The 18,148-nt window shown below is 48.3% G+C and overlaps 5 protein-coding genes across 6 annotated transcripts; 2 read left to right on the top strand and 3 right to left on the bottom strand.

Moving 5' to 3' along the window:
• Positions 1 to 85: 85 nt before the first annotated feature.
• LOC108158918 (C-type lectin 37Da) lies at positions 86 to 2,965 on the bottom strand. Its single transcript, XM_017291721.2, has 2 exons — positions 2,797 to 2,965; positions 86 to 2,734 (listed from the first exon to the last, which is right to left on the bottom strand). Exons 1-2 carry the CDS (start codon positions 2,924 to 2,926, stop codon positions 2,280 to 2,282), a joined length of 585 nt encoding a protein of 194 aa, XP_017147210.1. The 5' UTR covers positions 2,927 to 2,965; the 3' UTR covers positions 86 to 2,279.
• Positions 2,966 to 3,207: 242 nt separating this feature from the next.
• On the bottom strand, positions 3,208 to 5,156 carry LOC108163895 (serine protease snake). 2 transcript variants are annotated; one of them, XM_017299435.2, is made up of 5 exons: positions 4,971 to 5,156; positions 4,674 to 4,885; positions 4,287 to 4,604; positions 3,971 to 4,190; positions 3,208 to 3,899 (listed from the first exon to the last, which is right to left on the bottom strand). In XM_017299435.2, exons 2-5 carry the CDS (start codon positions 4,726 to 4,728, stop codon positions 3,275 to 3,277), a joined length of 1,218 nt encoding a protein of 405 aa, XP_017154924.1. In that variant the 5' UTR covers positions 4,729 to 4,885; positions 4,971 to 5,156; the 3' UTR covers positions 3,208 to 3,274. The 2 variants fall into 2 exon arrangements, with proteins under 2 accessions (XP_017154924.1, XP_017154907.1); XM_017299418.2 differs by lacking the exon at positions 4,971 to 5,156 and having other exon boundaries at positions 4,674 to 4,944.
• Positions 5,157 to 5,755: 599 nt separating this feature from the next.
• Positions 5,756 to 8,611, top strand: LOC108163888 (DNA replication licensing factor Mcm3). Its single transcript, XM_017299407.1, has 2 exons — positions 5,756 to 7,255; positions 7,332 to 8,611. The coding sequence occupies exons 1-2, from the start codon at positions 5,897 to 5,899 to the stop codon at positions 8,454 to 8,456; spliced, it is 2,484 nt and encodes an 827-aa protein (XP_017154896.1). The 5' UTR covers positions 5,756 to 5,896; the 3' UTR covers positions 8,457 to 8,611.
• A 3,032-nt stretch (positions 8,612 to 11,643) lies between these two features.
• On the bottom strand, positions 11,644 to 14,302 carry LOC108164634 (protein DENND6B). The gene is made up of 2 exons (XM_017300480.2): positions 12,894 to 14,302; positions 11,644 to 12,822 (listed from the first exon to the last, which is right to left on the bottom strand). The coding sequence occupies exons 1-2, from the start codon at positions 14,091 to 14,093 to the stop codon at positions 11,977 to 11,979; spliced, it is 2,046 nt and encodes a 681-aa protein (XP_017155969.1). The 5' UTR covers positions 14,094 to 14,302; the 3' UTR covers positions 11,644 to 11,976.
• A 746-nt stretch (positions 14,303 to 15,048) lies between these two features.
• On the top strand, positions 15,049 to 17,643 carry LOC108164551 (DNA repair protein XRCC1). Its single transcript, XM_017300364.2, has 5 exons — positions 15,049 to 15,396; positions 15,459 to 16,670; positions 16,737 to 16,825; positions 16,889 to 17,238; positions 17,304 to 17,643. The coding sequence occupies exons 1-5, from the start codon at positions 15,346 to 15,348 to the stop codon at positions 17,429 to 17,431; spliced, it is 1,830 nt and encodes a 609-aa protein (XP_017155853.1). The 5' UTR covers positions 15,049 to 15,345; the 3' UTR covers positions 17,432 to 17,643.
• Positions 17,644 to 18,148: the final 505 nt, after the last annotated feature.

Below are 18,148 nucleotides of genomic sequence, written 5' to 3'. Positions count from 1 at the left end.
TTGTGTATAATTATTTATTATATTTATTATTGCAAATGTGCATTACGCATAGAGATTCCTGCCATTTGTTATATTGTAAAATCTACGTTTTTTTTTTTTAATCTTATATTTAGTTCTTGCTCTTCCCCCACCTCCGCCACTGGCTTGGGCTTAAACGTCCCCGATCATCCCCTCTCTATACGCACTGCCATTTTGAGAAAGGTTTTTAAAACTAAAGCGAAGAGTAACGAGTGAAGAGATGAACATTTAGAGACTTTGTACATGTATAACATTTTTGGCTGTTCTTCTTTCCATCTGTAAGAGAAAAACTACAAAAAAAAACAATATCTAAAACTGTACCCGATATGTAAAAATCGACGAGAAAAGCGCAGAATATCGTATGTTACGCGAATGAAAATTTAAATGTTTCTTCGCGCACGATGACCTACTATTCGGAAAACGGAACTCCCCTTGCGGTAAATTATCTTCTCGGAGATGAAATTGAAATTTGAATTATAAGAAAAGGATCAGTGGTATATCAAGAAAAGCATGAAAATGTGGTGCTTCCCCAGCATCATATGACTAATGAGTCTATTGGTTACGTCATGAGCTTAGTAAAGAAACTTGATCTAGTTCATCTTTAGAAAACTGGAATAAGGAGGAGAAACAGGTTAAAGATATTATGATGTTGGGACTATTTGAAAGTTTGGTGCTTAAACTAAGCTGTGTGATTAATGTCTTTGAAGTTGAATCTGATCATTTCTTTGCACATCGCAATCGATCCTTTTCTTATAATTATAATTTCAATTTCATCTTCGCAAGGGGAGATCCGTTTTCCAATTAATAGGTCATCGTGCGCGATGGTTATCGATGTTGTGTTGACTGTTGTCCAGTGTTGGCTAATGTCGCAAATAACCGTCGCCTCGCCTCTCCTCTCCATACCCAGAACACGCTGACGATCATTACAACTCTAATGAGCTTGCGCAGCTTGCTGACAGACAGACACAGAGAGAGAGAGAGAGAGAGAGATTGAGCTTTGAAGCCCACCTACACATACACACACGCCTACTGCTGCACTCGCCCATACACACATAGACAGACAGACAGACTGTCAGGACAGGACAGGGAGACATAACAGAAAATGTAACGGTAAAACGGCAAAGGCAGGAGAACAAGAAAGAAAGTACGAACGAACGATAGATAATGAGTGAGCGAGTGAGAGGGAGGGAGCTAAGTAAATGTTTAAGAATTATTAAATTTATGCACTCGTCTGTTGAATATTTATATGTATGTATGTAGTTACTACTATTAACTAAAGATAAATATGCAATATTCATGACTTGTGAATTTATATATGTATGTATATGTAAATGTATATGTATGTGTGTGTGTAAAGCAAGTTGGGCAAAATGTCTAGAATATGGAGTAATTCTAAGGATTCTTAAACGGATAGCTACTTAGAATATGCACCACAGAATACACCACATACATGCATATGCGAGACTACACACACACACACACACACACACACCCACAGACTCTACATATACAGACACACACACACACACACATAACATGCCTAATAGTGCATCAATATTAATGTTGAGGTTATGTCGTAGATTTTCCAATATCCGAATCGCTGTTTCAACCCTAGACACGTAAGCTCTTTATCTAACCAAACACTTACACACACGCACACTCGAAAGCGTAAATCATTTCTCTAGTCTCTCAATTGAATTCCATTCCAGACTCTGGGTTTAACGCTTGGTTTCCACCTCTCTCTTCTCTCTTTATTCTCCTTTCCAAACATAATGCATACACACACATATGCATCCTCAGTAAGAGAACACGTGTGCCGTTGTTGTTGAACAAACAAAAAATGAACTCTTGAACATTTTTTTTGTTGTGGCGATACTAGGATATACATAACGTACGTACGTATAACTAAATATAATGTTAAGAAATGATTGCAAAATTGAAACCTACATATATGTGTATGTTATGTGTATGTATACAACATATTCAGTAGAAAATTTAATAGATCTTAAGTCGAAAATCGTAATGTTTAGTATGCATAAATAACGTAACTGATTGTATAATTAGTGGAACAGAACCCGACAAAAAAGAAACAAGAGAAACAGAAACAAAAACGGATGCGGAATGATCAGAAAACAATGAGAAAATGATAATGAGAGCGATAGTCGATACAATTGCGATTACGATTACGATAAATGATAAAAAGCGGATAATAAAAAGCCGGCTAAAACTATGTGATGCCTCGAATACTTTCTTGAATACTTCTACCATTTGATGTAGGTAAATTTGAAGGTCTTCGGCTCGCTGGATTCGCAGACGTACAGCATCTGGATCTTGCAGTTGGCGTCGTTGATCATTTCGCGGGTGGCGAACATATGGACGCAATTCTCGTTGCCTCCGTAGTTGTCCGGCATTTGCTTGGGCCCGTTCCAGGGGGCATAGGTCATGGGCCGGCCATTGGACAGCCAATAGAAGGCACCCTCAGTGCCCAGATCGTTGCCCGATATCCAAAAGTAATCGTTGTTCTTGAACCCCTTGGCCTTCATGTACTTGATCAACGACTCCATCTCCGGCTTATCCTCGATGGACGCCAAATGGGCGTTCATCATGCGACAGGCCCCTGCCGCCTGAAACCAATTAACCTTGTTCATCGGCTCGATATAGTAGTAGTTGTCCGCAATCCGTACAAACGGCGTGGTATCGATCTCCGAGGGAATGCCTACGAATACGATGAATGGTTGGGGATGGATATTTTAGGATCTTCTTCCCGCCACCGCTTACCATTGTACACCTCCGTGCGGTAGTTGGTGAAGATATTCACGTCGGGCAGGTAGGCCCAGGCCAGGCTCCAGCCGCCTGCCAGGAGCAGCATCACCACACCACCACAGGGATTCCATTGAGAACGAGGCATCTTTAGCTGGCTATGTTCGAGGCACGAATACTTGCTGACCAACGCTCTAGGGGCTTTATAAGGTATACCAATCCGACCAATCGGCCAATGCAACTGTTTTGCCGAAAGCCGTTAAAACAGCTGGAAATACATCCGGGAAAACAGATCGAACAGAACAGAAACGGTAGACCGATCGACCGATAGGCCCTTATCAGCGGGCGCCGGCATCCAGGCTTTCGACTCGTACCTTCCACAAAACGTCGAAGACGTTAGATCAATTGAGTTCTGCCTCTAGAGTGCTAGCTGCTATATAAATATTCCGTTTATTTGTTTAAATTATGAAATAATAGATAAATAATTGATTCCTTTTCAGATTGGTCCTCTCAGATCGAATTCGGGAGCAGGTGGGAGTGGGATCTGCTCCTGGTAGCCACCGGGCCAGACAGTCGCCTCGATCCAGGACACATAGCTGGAGACGCGGGTGTACACCGAGGGTGGGCCACTGGCACAGCCCTGGCCGAGCGATGTGATGCCCACCACATAGCCGAGGGGTCCGTTCTGCATGATCAGCGGTCCACCAGAGTCACCCTGGCACGTATCCCGCTGGCGTGTGGCATCGCCAGCGCACAGCTGCGTGGCCACCACGCCCAGCGAGAGGGTCTCGGGTGGATAGTGGATCTGGCACTGCTCGTTGCCCACCCACTGGAGGGGCACCTTCAGCAGCTGGGACGAGGAGAGGCCAGCAAAACGCGTCTGGCCATAGCCAATGGCCATCAGCTCTGTGTCGGCCAGCTCCTGCTGGTCCCACAGACAGGTGGGACGCAGGGAAGGCGCCTGCAACTCTGCATTCAGCTCCAGCTCCAGCAGAGCAATGTCATTGTAGGCCGTACTGGCGTTGTACTCCGGATGAATGATGGCGCGCTTGATGTTGAAATCCTCGCCTGTGGCCAGGGTTAGATTATCGCCACCCAAACGCACCTGACTGGGCAGCGCTCTGCGGAAGGTAGATGAAAACAATAAGGATTATATTTCGGAGATCTTGCCTGGATGCCTGTATGATCTTACCCGCCAAAGTCAATGCAATGGGCCGCCGTGAGTACAAATGTGGGTGAGATCAGGGCTCCGCCGCAGCGATAGTAGATCCGCTCATCGAAATTGGAACGCCAGCCGAGTGCAGCCATGAAGGGGTACTCCCGGTAGGCCGTCGGTTTTCCCCCCACCACCGACACCACGAAGGTGATGTCGCGCTCGTTCAGCTGCTTCACATTATTGTAGTCATAGCACGCTGTCGTAGATAGAAAGAGAGAGTGAAGGGGGAAACCCGAAACCCAAGGGTTAGTCATGGCTTAGTGATGAGAGGAGAAGGGGATTTCGTACTCACCCAGCACGCTAGGGCGCTTCTTGAGTGACGGCAACGGGGGAAGTGTGGGTCGCTCTGTTGTTGATGTGCTCGTGACGGAGATCAGTGGCTGTTTATCCGGCTCACAGCAAATGTAGTGATCGAATTTAACAAAATAGCAGGTCTTGGGAGATTCCCGCTTTTCGAGCCAACGCCGCAGGGCCGGGGGGCAGTCCTGCATTAGCTTGCAGGTGCCAGCCATTTGCATGGCATCGTCCAGGAAGCAGTCGTCAAAGGACTCCTTGGGAAAGATGATCCCACGCTGCGACAGCGGACTGATGGCAGGTGTGGGCGTGGCCGCTAGAATCAAAGTACATACAAAATTATCTCCACAGATCCAGCTCTCTGCAGATTTCTCTTCTCTATTACCTGCCGCAAATGGGAGCAGCAGCAGCGGCAGTAGCAGCATTGGATACAGGCTCATAATGGGGTATCTTCCTTTCGTGCTCGCAGCCAGACGTGTACTGCACTTTGGGGAATCTGATCGGATCGGATCGGATATCTATTCGAGTGTCGGCAGCCGCAAACCTGCCGGACAACTTCCTCCACTTACTCTCCAGGCACGCGCGCTGAATCGCCACCTGAAATGGTTGGCGCGTATTTAAAATTGTTGCTGCAATTCCTGTATCATTATTATCGCCAAATGAGCTTGACTTTGTGACACACCATCTGGGGGCTTTGGGATCGGTTTCGCTTTTGGGTGATAATGAACGGCGGCAACGCGCTGCGACCGGTTCTCATTGTTGGCACATTGAACCTGGGTCATATTTGATACGAATTGCTTTGGGTTTGTTCTTATTTTGATCAAAACCGGCTGCGATAATCACTCAATGGAAGGCCTTGTCAGCGCCGCACAACCGCGTCGACCACCCCCTTGTGTCATTTCATTCACTTGCACTGAAAGGTCATATTAATAAGTGGCTAATTTCAAAATATCGTTATTCACCACAGCAGTGTTTTTCTACGATGCCCCTGTGGTCACACTTATGTGGTTTTGAAGTCTTTGCCAGCAGTGCTGCCAACCATATCTAGCTCACACACTCGGTAAGTTTATGCTTTTCATAGTATTTTCTATTATTTTCCAGTCTATTTTAAGACACATTATGGACTCACCCTCTTGTCCAATGCAAGAATGCAATTTAAAGCCATGTCACAGGCCACATCGAATACTAATTCGTGATCAGCATCGAATTTTTGATAGTTTCAAAAGTGTCGGAAAAAAGGCGTAAAAAAATGGATAGCGGAGGTTTTTCACACTGGCGCAAACATACACATTTCCCCTCTACGTGTCGCTTTTGGCAATTACATAAAAGTATAGTTCGTAGGTAGCAAATGTGTAGTTGGCATGTAGTTACCATGTAAAGAAATAAATACTTACGGTATATTTTAAAAATGAGACGGTATATTTCGATATATTTGTGAGGTTTCTGAGACCGCGGTCACACTACACACTACTTCCCGCCAAAAAGTTAGCATACGGCGCATTTGGCACCAAAAGTTGTGTTTGTTTTCAAGCGTCTCGCCGAGAGTAAGGAGAATTTGGTGTTTGATTGCTGATCGATCGAGAGTTGAAGTTCAAGTGAAACAGAACAATGTCCCACGATAGTGAGCAGTTTATTAGGGACATACAGCGCGAGTATTTGGACTTTCTGGACGATGAAGAGGACCAGGGAATCTATTCCGGCCATGTGAAGGACATGATTGCCGAAAAAAGCAAGCGTCTTGTGGTGAACATTAACGATCTGAAGCGCAAGAATCCGCAGCGAGCCATGGGCCTGCTTAGTAACGCATCCGACGAGCAGCTGGCCTTCGGTCGTGCCCTCAAGGAATACGCCTCCACGGTGGACCCCAGCTATGCCAAGCTGCACGAAGACTTCTTTGTGGGCTTCGAGGGCTGCTTTGGCAATCGGCATGTGACGCCGCGTTCCCTCACCTCCATTTACCTGGGCAACATGGTCTGCGTGGAGGGAATCGTCACAAAGGTCTCCCTGATCCGGCCCAAGGTGGTGCGCAGCGTCCACTACTGTCCCACGACGCGCAAAGTGCTGGAGCGCAAGTACACAGACCTCACCTCCTTCGAGGCCGTGCCCTCGGGCGCCGCCTATCCCACCAAGGACGACGATGGCAATCTCCTCGAGACAGAGTTCGGACTGTCCGTCTACAAGGACCACCAGACGCTCACCATACAGGAGATGCCCGAGAAGGCGCCGGCCGGCCAGCTACCCCGCTCCGTTGACATTGTCTGCGACGATGATCTCGTAGATCGCTGCAAGCCCGGCGACCGAGTCCAGATCGTGGGCAGCTATCGCTGTTTACCAAGCAAGCGCGGCGGCTACACATCAGGCACCTTCCGCACGGTGCTGCTGGCCAACAACATCTCGCTGCTGAGCAAGGAGAACAACCTGGACATCTCGCGCGAAGACATTATGGTCTGCAAGAAGCTGGCCAAGAACAACGACATTTTCGAGCTGCTTAGCAAGAGTCTGGCCCCCTCGATCCACGGCCATGTCTATGTGAAGAAGGCGATTCTCTGCCTCCTGCTCGGGGGCGTGGAGAAGCTTCTGCCCAACGGCACCAGGCTGCGTGGCGACATTAATGTGCTGCTCATCGGCGATCCGTCGGTGGCCAAGTCTCAGCTGCTCCGCTATGTGCTCAATACGGCACCGCGTGCCATACCCACCACTGGACGTGGCTCCAGTGGCGTGGGTCTGACGGCGGCCGTTACCACCGATCAGGAGACGGGCGAGCGTCGCCTAGAGGCTGGCGCCATGGTCCTGGCCGATCGCGGTGTCGTCTGCATCGATGAGTTCGACAAGATGAGCGACATCGATCGCACGGCCATACACGAAGTGATGGAACAGGGTCGCGTCACCATCTCCAAGGCGGGCATCCATGCCTCCCTCAACGCCCGCTGCTCTGTCCTGGCAGCTGCCAATCCCGTGTACGGAAGGGTAAGAATATTCTGGCCCTACTCCATCCACCATCTACCATTTTGTATAATCGATCCCCCCTACTCTGTTTTTGCAGTACGATCAGTATAAGACGCCCATGGAGAATATTGGGCTGCAGGATTCGCTGCTGTCGCGTTTCGATCTGCTCTTCGTGATGCTGGACGTGATCGACAGCGATGTGGACCAACTGATCTCCGACCATGTGGTGCGCATGCATCGCTATCGCAATCCCAAAGAGGCCGACGGCGAACCCCTTTCCATGGGCAGCTCCTATGCGGACTCGCTCTCCTTTGTCTCCAGCAACGAGGAGAAAAAGGACACCGAGGTCTATGAGAAATACGATGCCCTGCTGCATGGCAAGTCGCGCCAGCGCGATGAGAGGATCCTCTCCGTGGAGTTCATGCGCAAGTACATCCATGTGGCCAAGTGCATGAAGCCGAAGCTGAGCGAGCAGGCATGCGAGGCCATTGCCAATGAGTACTCGCGCCTCCGCTCCCAGGAGGCGGTCGACAGCGATGTGGCACGCACCCAACCCATCACGGCCCGTACTTTGGAGACGCTGATTCGTCTGTCCACGGCCCATGCACGCGCCCGCATGTCCAAGACTGTGACCATGGACGATGCCCTGTCGGCCATTGAACTGGTGCAGTTTGCCTACTTCAAGAAGGTCCTGGAGAAAGAGCGCGGCAACAAGCGTCGCCGCTATAGCGGCGCCTCCGATGACGGGGACGATGCTGTCGCCAGGAAACGTTCGCCCACGCGTCGCAGGAAGCGCACCCGCACCGAGGCCGACCCCCATGCTGTGGTCGATAGCGACGAGGAGGATATCGAGACACCGCAGCCGGATGCCGGCGATCTGACGCGTCGTGAGACCCGTCGCTCTCTACCAGCCGTACGCAGTGGTGAAACCAGCAGCAGCACCACTAACGCCAACCAGTTGGCCAGCAGTGAGGAGCAGTCGGTCGGCGCCACTCCCACGCCGGCTAACATCAGCGATGCCCGTCTAGGGGCCTTCAAGAACGGCCTGCAGCGTCTGTTCCGCGAGGCACGCGAGCAGAGCCTGCCCCTCGGCCGCATCACAACGGCCATCAATGAGAACAACGCGGAGCCATTTGCCAGCGGCGAGATCGAGGCCGCTATCCACCGCATGACCGACGACAACCAGATCATGGTGGCGGACGAAATTGTCTTTCTTATCTAAAATAAAAAAACCATTCCATCTCTCCGAAATCCGCCCTCATCCCTTGACGTTCCCTCGTTTCTGTTCAACCACACATAATCCTCATGAATATTGGTTAAGTTATATTTTTTGTTTTCTGTGTAATTTATATGATAATAAAATCTTGGAACCACTCATTGCCCCATGGCCCCCTAGTCTGGAAGGAGGTCCTCTGCCCCAGTAAATCCCTGGTTATGGCTGGGAAATCAATCGCTTTTAACGACGAAAGAAAAGCAGAACAAAATCAAAACCAAGCAACGAGCGGGAACGCTGAGAGTCGCAGCTATGGCCGCGGATCTCGACGGGCAGCACGATTGCCCCTGGAACACGTGCCTGGCCGAGTACTAGAACGTGGAGATGAAGCAGCCACCCGACTGCCGCTTTTATCCGCAGCAAGATCAGCGTCATGCACAAGCTTCAGTTGATCGAGTATCGGATGTGTCTTGGCGTCTATAAGGAGTACTCCCGTCGGCCCTCTCGCCCGAATGCAGCCTCTGAGGAGCCTCCTTGCCACAGGCACAAAAATAAAGTTTGGAAAAGCCAACGTGGGGAAATAATATTATTATTATTATTATATAAAGCTAATAAATAGTTAAAACTAGGTATTAACAGGGTATGGGGCTATAGCTGCTGAGGCCTTAAGCTCACTATACTGTTATTATACGTTTGAGGATGTATGTACTTATATACATATGTACAGGGTTGGTTCTATACGTTATTATATGTTGTGGAGGAATTATTATCTAAAATACTAATTGTGTATATGTATATGTACAGGGATGATTGTTTATGAGGTTATATGTAGTGAATGATTTTAGATTGGTCTAGATAGTTGAGGATTATTTTTGCGTTTTTGGTGTTAGGGTTGGAGATGTATTGCATGGGGTCGGTGTTATGGAATATTGAGGATCTTTGAAGAGAGAGGGCGGGGCATGTGTATAGTATGTGTCTTATGTCTATGGTTGGGTTGTGGCACAGTGGGCATGCGTTGGAGGATGTTTTATCCATGTAGTGGGCATTGGTGAATCTTGTCTCAATCTATTTAGGATGACTTGGTGTCTTCTGTTAAGGTTGTTTAGGTTTTTGGGGGGAGGATGAGTGGAAGATAGGTTGATAACTTGTTGGTACCAGGGGGAAGTCTTAGTGAGGAGGTCTGTTTGTTTAGATATGAGGATTTTCTTAAGGTATAGTGAGATGTCGTTAGAATTATGATTGGGGGTATATATGAGGGGTAGTTTGGAGGTTGGAGTTTTGGCTGCGGTGTCAGCAATTTCGTTCCCTTTTATGCCAATGTGGCTAGGTATCCATATAATTGTTATTTTTGGGAAAAGTTTGGTGACGAGGTTACGGATTGTGGTGGGGTAGTACGAGGAATTGTTGGGATTGGTAATTGCGGATATAGAGGAGAGTGAATCAGTGCAGATAGCGTATCTTCCGCGTTTGTTGCGGCTTAGTAGAATGGCTTCGTGGATAGCTATGATTTCGCTGGAAAGGACTGAGGAGTACTGTGGAAGTAGTCCGGATTTTATGGTTGATGTCTCATTGCAGATGCTATAGCTGGTAATGCCTGCTGCTTTGGACCCGTCTGTGTATAGGAAGGTGTGTTGGTGGAGGTTGGATTTGATGGAGTGGAAGAGTTGGTGGAAGACTATTGGGGGGGTGGTGTTTTTATCGTGTTTGGATAGGGTGATGTTGGTTGCTTTAAGGATGGTTGTCATGTTGAATTTATTGGTGTTGGAGGTTTTAATCGGGGAGAACGGTATGAGGTTATTCTGGGATATTTGTTTGGCTCTGTCAATCGTGCTAAGCAGTCTGTGTTTTTTTTTTTTTTTTTGGTTTTTTGGGAGTGAGTTTAGGGGGGTGTCTTTAGCGTGGATGAGGTTTTTAAATATTTTGCCAGTTAGAAAATCTCGCTTGTTTTCCAAGGTGTGAAGGTGGTTGGCTTCGGATAGAAGGTTGTTAGTGCAGAAGTCGACTTTGGATATGATTGGAGATTTAATAATTTGTACAAGTGATGAGGTGTGGCAGTTGTATTTTAAGGACGAGAGGTGTTTGATAATGCCCAGTGGCTTGGCAAGGTCTATTTTGAGTTTATTCATTCAAAGTGTTTTTGGGCAGCCAATTGCCCAAGAGTCGATCTGGGGTGAACCTACATAGGTTTCGAAAGAAACAGAGACTGGGAAGGTGACGATGACGGCGACGGCGACGGCGACGATGGCGGCGACAGAGATGAGACGGACGACCGACCACGCCCCACAATTTTCAATGCACTTTTGTGCACAAGTTAATTGGGAATACGTCGTGTGTGTGGAAATGTGGAAAATATTTAATTGGCATCTATTTGCCGACCTCAAAAGGTGTCTAAAACATAGTATGTGAGAACAGCAAATAAAAGCGCTAAGGCAATAAATCTCGGCTCCCAGGTAAACAAGTGGCGGGGTGGGGGGCCTTGCATAATATCATCGGAGCACGATTTCAAGATGTTTACTAACTCGAGTAACATTTGCGGCCAACACTCGCTGAAACACTCTCAATGCCTTCCTGCCTGTCTTCCCTTTGCAGTTCTTTTTGTGCCTGGTCGCCACGGCGCTGATGTGCCTGGTTGAGGCGGCACCGCAGCGGATTCCCAAAGATAAAACTACAAAATAAAATGAAAGCCCATCCTTCATCTTTGCATCTTTCACCTAAACTGCGCTAAAAATTCTTCAAGATTCATAATTTTCGTGGGTCATTTGTTCAAGGAAGTCAAATTCGTCGATTTTTGTATTCGATTTGATATAACTAGCTAGACAGGATTCTCAGTTCTGAGCACATTATTTTATCCGATTGATTAATTGATTTTCTATATGACTGGCTAATTTTAAGGACTCCCTTGTTTTGGGATTGTGTCTAAAATTTAATTGAAGCCAAATAGAAATTGTTTGAAAGCGAAATAATAGTTCGACCTCCACATATCATATCAGAAATCATTAGAGGAGAACCATAATTAATTATTTCTGCTGGAAAGTGCTCGTTTCGTTCTCTGATTTGGCATGTAACGCGAAACCGACTGGTAGACGCTTATCAGCAAACAAATTGGCACACTCTTTTCTTTGTCGCGGTGTAAACGAGGGACTCTTGTGTCTTGCTTTTCGATTATTGATGTCCTTGAATATATAACATATAACGATTATAAGCGATTTGTGAATTCAGTTTGAGGTTTATTTTACACTTAAAACAGACACGGATATAGCAATAATAGATCAAATCCGATTTTAGACAGTTAAAACGTATATACAACTATGAAGAGGCGTCGCTCTGTACCTACCCCAAGCCCCTGCCGAACGGAGACCCCACTGATGGACTCCATCTAATGGATTATAACACACAACATCACACGCGCCACACACACACACGCAGGCAGGCAGGCAGGCACTCACTCGCATACAATTAAAGAAGAGGGATTGAGGGGTAGTGTAAAGTAGGAAGCGCCATTGATTTAGCTAAGAATCTGCAGGAACGATCAAAGATTCACCACATTCTTGAGATCGGGCGGCAGCAGACCCTTCATGCACTCGATCTGCGCCTGGATCTGCTGCTGTGTGCTCAGCCGATGGCTGGCATTGCTGCTGTTGTGGGCGCTGAGCCAGGCGAGACCCTCCAGGCCCTGCGACTTGTCGCTGTAGAGATTCAGTTTCTGCTTGAGCTTGAGTATCATATCGATGATCTCCACCTCCTGCTTGTCGTGGGCCCAGTGCTCCAGATTCGCCTCGGAGAGGGCCTGCAGCTGTAGATCCTGGAGGGTAAGCTGAAGCTCGCGATGCCGCGACTCGTACCATCCGCGGAAGTTGGGCGAGCGAAAGAAGCGCCTGTACAGGCCCTTCCAATCGCCCTTGAGGGGCGACGTTAGCTGCGGCCCGGCCGTCTCCAGAGTGGCCAGGAAGTCGTCCAGCTTGAAGCTGCTCGCATTGGGCGCCGACTTAAACGGACTGATGTCCTTCTGCAGCGGCATCAGCGAGGCCATGTATCGCTCCAGCGGTATCATGAAGCTCTGCGTCAGCTCCAGCAAATGTCGCCGAATCAGCGCCGTCTGCACATGCTCTGGCCGCTTGGTCTTTAGCCCCAGAAGCACCTTCTTGATCAGCGCCTTGTCCTTTTTCAGATACGGCTTGTACTTGGTGTGCAGGCCCGACGCCGAGCTCCCATCCGTTCCATTGGAGCTGCCACCGCCATTCAGAGCCGGAGTGGTCTTCATTGATGATCTGCTGGCCAGGTGGTCGGCAGAGGAGCCACTGGAGAAGGAGGTGACATTGCGGTGTGAGCCCATCTTCTGGCCCATCAGCAGTTGCTGCTGCTGCTGCATGTTCTTCTGTGCAATACGAAAGCGAAAGAGAGGCGAATATAGAGGCAGATAAGTGCATATGTAGATAGATAGCTTACCTGGTTGTCCACCAGTCTGAGCATGTGCGGCCAATCCTTGAGCAGCTTGATAAAGAACGGATTCGTGACGCCCAGAATGCAGGCGGGCAATCCCGCTTTGCTGGAACACTCCTGGGTGAACTCCCGGAATTCGCTGTCGTGAATTGTGAAGTAGGGCCGCGCCTCGGCGCAGTATTCCAGCGGTGCGATGAGCGCCACCAGCGCTTGGACCATGTGCGAGCAGTCGGCTGGAGAGGTGGCCACCACCACAATGGGCTCGGCGGTGATGACTAGTTCCCAGAGCGTGTACAGCTGTTCCATCACAAAGCTGAGGGAGCGGAAGAGCTCGATTTCGTTGACCGACGCCAGCACCTTGCTGCTGGCCAGTGTCTGCGGGTCAGACAGCTCGTTGGATGAGGATGAGGAGGATTCGGTGGGTGACTTGCGACTGCTGGTCGCACGCGGAATGCAGATCTGATAGTTGCACCCGAGCAGTGGCAGGTGGAGGGTCTGGCCCACGCGCAGTCCGGGCCAGTGGCTGTTGATCTGCTCGCAGGCCTGCCGTAGGACGTCGGTGCCCTCGTCAAAGTATTTGGGCGCCAGCTGCGCCAGTATATCGTAGTATAGATTGAAGAAGGGCAGGCGTGTGATAATGATGAAGCTCTTCTGGAAGTAGCCGCGCGGCAGGTTCGCATCACGCTTTTGGCGGAAGTAGACAAAGCCCCAGTAGTGGGAGCTATCCTGGCGCAGGGCCGGGGCACAGTCTCCATTGTAGGTGGGCAGGGGCTTCTGCTGGTGCTGTTGCTGCTGCTTGGAGATGGCGCGCAGACGCATGTGGAACTTGGTGTCGCCCATGCAGCCCGAGTTGGAGTCGGGGAAAGCCATGTAGCAAATGTTGCTCACCTCCTGGTCGCTGGGCATGAACTCTGGTGGATAGACATACTCCAGGGCCTGGCCCAGGTTGAGGTCGAAGGTGACCACACAGAAGCAGTGCATCCACTGCGAGAAGTGTATCCAGTCGTCGATATTAGCATTGGCATTGGCATTGGAGGTCTCCGCATCCGCCTCCGCATCGGCCAGCGTCTCGTTCAGTTTTCTTGGTGGAATTGCAGCCGCCCTGGCTGACAGTGGGGCTGGAGCAGCGCCACCAGACTGTGGCTTCTCTTTCGGCCTGGCATTAACGTCCATTATTTTGTTGGCAATTGTTGTTGGCTCGTTCATGAACGAACGAGCAAAAAAGAACTGCAGTGAACGAACTGAATAGGTTCGCTTAACCCATCATCTTCATTATCACAGAATGATAACAGTTGAACGCTGGCCTTAAATATTTTGCTGCTATTAGTTAAAATTGCATGCACTTTCACTTGTTATTTATTTGTTATTAATTGCCACTTTCTCCTGGCGTTGCCACTACGACGCAGGAACATCGAAAACATCGAAAACATCTGCGTGCAACTGTTCGATCGATTGGCGCTAATAAGCGTCGACTTGTTTTGGGCGAATCGGTATATTTAGTATATTTTTTAAATTAGACGGTATAATTCTGAGGATCAGACGCTCATAGTGCCACGAAAAAATGAGTCGTATTTTTAATCGGGCTAAAGAAAGGGGTATGGAAAACAGGCAAAAACAGCCAAGGAAAATGGCAAGGTTCGTACGAACCTCACCTCGCTTGTGAGGACAATTTGCCCGAAATGGGTTGGATTTCACCTTACATGCGGTTACATTTTCTGGGCCGTTTCGCCTTGTCCATACCCTCTTTTTGCCTTCCATTATGTAGCAATGTGTAGCAAATATGTAGTCACCGTGTAGTTATTTTCCCGACGCCGTAAATTATTACTCAGATTTTATTCGCGCCCAAAAAACAATTTCGATTTCATCAAGTTTCATATAAGACTATTATAAACAGGTACGGTAATTCAATAAAAGCAAGTATTTAAAATAAACCAGTCAAGTAGAAAATGGGTTTATTAATTAGAAAAAATTATGTGGGCAGGGCTGAGAGACCTATCTATCTAGTAATATTCTAGGGAATATTAAAATCGAGGAAAATGGTTTCCAATCCTTGACGGAGAATGATTAACCCATTGTAGGCCAAGGGGGTATTTTAATTTTCCACCGGAAATAATGAAAATCTAATCATTTTAGCGCAGTTCAGGTGAAAGATATCGTGGTTGTTTTTAAGTCCAGAGGAAGGATGGCAGAGATCTCCAAGAAAAATTTACAATTGTTAATATTTTCCGCTATTTACCTAAAGTAGTTAAACTATTTAAATAGAGGGGGCTTAAGTGGGCAAAGTTTGTTTGTTCATATATAAGACGCTACATTGTTGTTGAGGAGCCAAAATTGAGCCAAAAATAATCCAAGCAATCGCCGTAGCAGGAAAACAAGACAAGTATTTAAAACAAGCCGGTCAAGTAGAAAATTGATTGTCTCGTTTAGCGCGAATCGGTCCCAGAAAAAACATTGCGAAATGCCGATCGCGATTTTGAAATCCGTACGAGAAGTCAGCAGCGAGGATCCGGTAAGATGTTATGACCAAATCCCTTCTCCGCTAGCTAAATAACATGTTGATATATCCTACAGGTGCATGTGGCCGAGAATCTGTTGAAGGAAAACGCCGGCAAGAAATGGAAGACGCAAGCGGTCGGCGAGAAGTCCGCCTATGTGATACTGGAGTTTGCCGATCCGCAGCAGGTCACCGGCATCGACCTTGGCAATGAGCACGCCGCCTTCATTGAGGTACTTGTCAGCCGGACGGGCTGCAAGGCGGACGACTTCAAGGAACTTCTTCTCTCCAGCTCCTTCATGACACCCATCGAGAGCAAGAACTCCAGCAACCAAAATCGTGTGCGCTGCTTCGGCAGCTCAGCCCTTGACTCCACCGCACTACCCGAGAAATGGAAGCTTCTGAAAATCGTCTGCACTCAGCCATTCAACAAGCACGTGCAGTACGGTCTGTCCTTCGTCAAGGTTCACGTGACGGCCCAAGCGGCTGCCACAAGTACCACAGCAGCTGCGTCCAAAGCCAAATCGCTGATACCCGAGCGGATAATGCAATTCGGGGCATTCAAAATGCGCGAGGAATCGCCAGACTCCGATACAGACACACCATTAATGCGCTTCAAGCGCTGGAAAGAGTCTCAGGGGTCAGCTGCTCCGGCCAGCACAGCAGCCGCCATTCGAGACGCCCCTGCAGTGATGCGAAGGCTGAGCAACACAAAACCATCGAGTCTTTCAGTGTCGCCGGCTCCCTCACCAGCACCAGCGCCAGTGCCGGCTTCAGCTTCACGTTCTGCCTCTCCTGCTGGCGAGGGTAAGACGGATGCAAAGCCTCTGGATCGGAATCGGGCTTCACTTTTATTCGGGGATGACGACGATGACGATAATGCCGATGATACGAATCCGAGGAAGCAGCGCTGGAGCAAGCACCTTGAGGCTGACAAGGACAGGCGACGCGTGGAGCAGGAGAAGCAGGAGAAGGAGCGGAAGAAAGACAAGTCCAAGCGTCATTCCATAGACAAGGCACCACCAAAAGTGGATAGCCCCAAGCCCAAGGACATTACCAAGGAGAGATCAAGGGAGAGCCACAAGCCAAGGGAGAGCCACAAGTCCAGGGATAGGGATAGCGACAGATCAAAGGAGAGTCCCAGACCGTCGGCTCATAAGCGCCACTCATCGCCGACTCGAGGCGCTGCCACGCCAGCCAAAAAGTTCAAGATAAAAGAAAGTACCATCCAGTATCGACCCTTTAATCAGCTGCTGCGCGGCGTGGTTCTGGTCATCAGCGGGATACAGGCAAGACACAGCCATACACAGAAGTATACAATCAATCGCATAACTAAGACCCTATTTTCCGTATAGAATCCCGATCGCGCGGACCTTCGCTCAAAGGCAACGGCCATGGGGGCCAGGTACAAGGCAGACTGGGAATCCGGATGCACTCATCTGATGTAAGTCTCATCTTCTACATACGTAGCCGTTCGGCCTTCAATTGTGGCTTTCATTCCTTGCAGCTGCGCCTTTAAGAACACTCCCAAATACAGGGAGGTCAAGGGAAAGGGCAAGATCGTGACCCGCAGCTGGATCGAGAAGTGTCATGCACATAAGAAGTACTTGCCCTGGCGTCGATATGCCTTGGACACAGACGAGGTGGGCCAGCCAGAGAGCGATGAGGAGCTGCACGACGAATCACTGAAGCCAAAAGCCCGGCCAGAGCCGCAGTTGTCTGGCGATGTCGAAATGTCTGTTCCCGTGTTGGTGGAAATAGATGATGCAGATCATAACCAGGAGAAGAATACCAATGTCACCCACGATATCTCTTCCGGTATCGACACTGAAGATGAACTGGAGCGCGTTGCACATGGTGAGTGTCTGTCTCTGCTTCTGCCTGGATCTTGAGAATCGATTTACAACTCTTTCCTTTTGCAGAAAATATCCTAAAAAAGGCCGAGCAAGGCAAGCAGCAGGTTAAACCCAAGTCACGAGATGTGTACGTTGTTAGCACGGATGAGGAGGACTATCTGGAAGAGAAAAAGAAGCAGGTCAATGCTCTGTAGTCACCTTTTTTTTGTTTAATTTAAATTTTGTGTAAGCCTAGGTATTAAGTTTTCCACTGGCTGTTTACCTTGTACGCTTAAAGTACTTATATGTTATGTATTCGGTAAAGCCCTACAAAATAATACGCCAACGCGAAATTGTGTTAAAATTTTTTTTGAATATACAGTCCAACGCGCTCTGGCGTCGATAACATATTTATCGGATAAAATTACCTAACGCGTATGAAAATACCTGACAGTTATGTTTTTCAAACGTTTTCAAAAAGTATTCAGAAATGTTTATTGCGATGCGTAAATTGATCTGGACTCCCAAATGTATGCCACAAAATAAATGCATTTCAGGTGCGAGAAGCAACAGTCTGCTGCCCGGACATTCTGGTGCTCTCTCCTAAACTCATGCCCCCGTCGTCTCGCTCTGGCACACTGCAGTTGCATTGAGACCAAAAAGAGTTCTTGCGCCTGTCTGTGCCTTTTATCATTACCAGGGTATATCTATATTAAGGTATGGGGAAGCTACCTAGTACTCTCTCCTCACAGTTACAGTTCCCTTCGATTTTCACACATGACGGCGAAATTCTCCGTTTCAGTTTGAAAAAATATCAAAGAATAAGGCATTAAAATATAATTCTTTAAAATCGTATTAAATCACCCAATGCATGTATACAAATATTTTGTATATCAGCGCCTATTGAGTAAGCTTTTATCTGTAGCTGGAAA

Source organism: Drosophila miranda, chromosome XL, assembly GCF_003369915.1.
Source record: "Drosophila miranda strain MSH22 chromosome XL, D.miranda_PacBio2.1, whole genome shotgun sequence".
NCBI lineage: Eukaryota > Metazoa > Arthropoda > Insecta > Diptera > Drosophilidae > Drosophila > Drosophila miranda.
The sequence above is the reverse complement of the archived record's forward strand: the minus strand, read 5'-3'. Positions and strand labels throughout refer to the sequence as shown.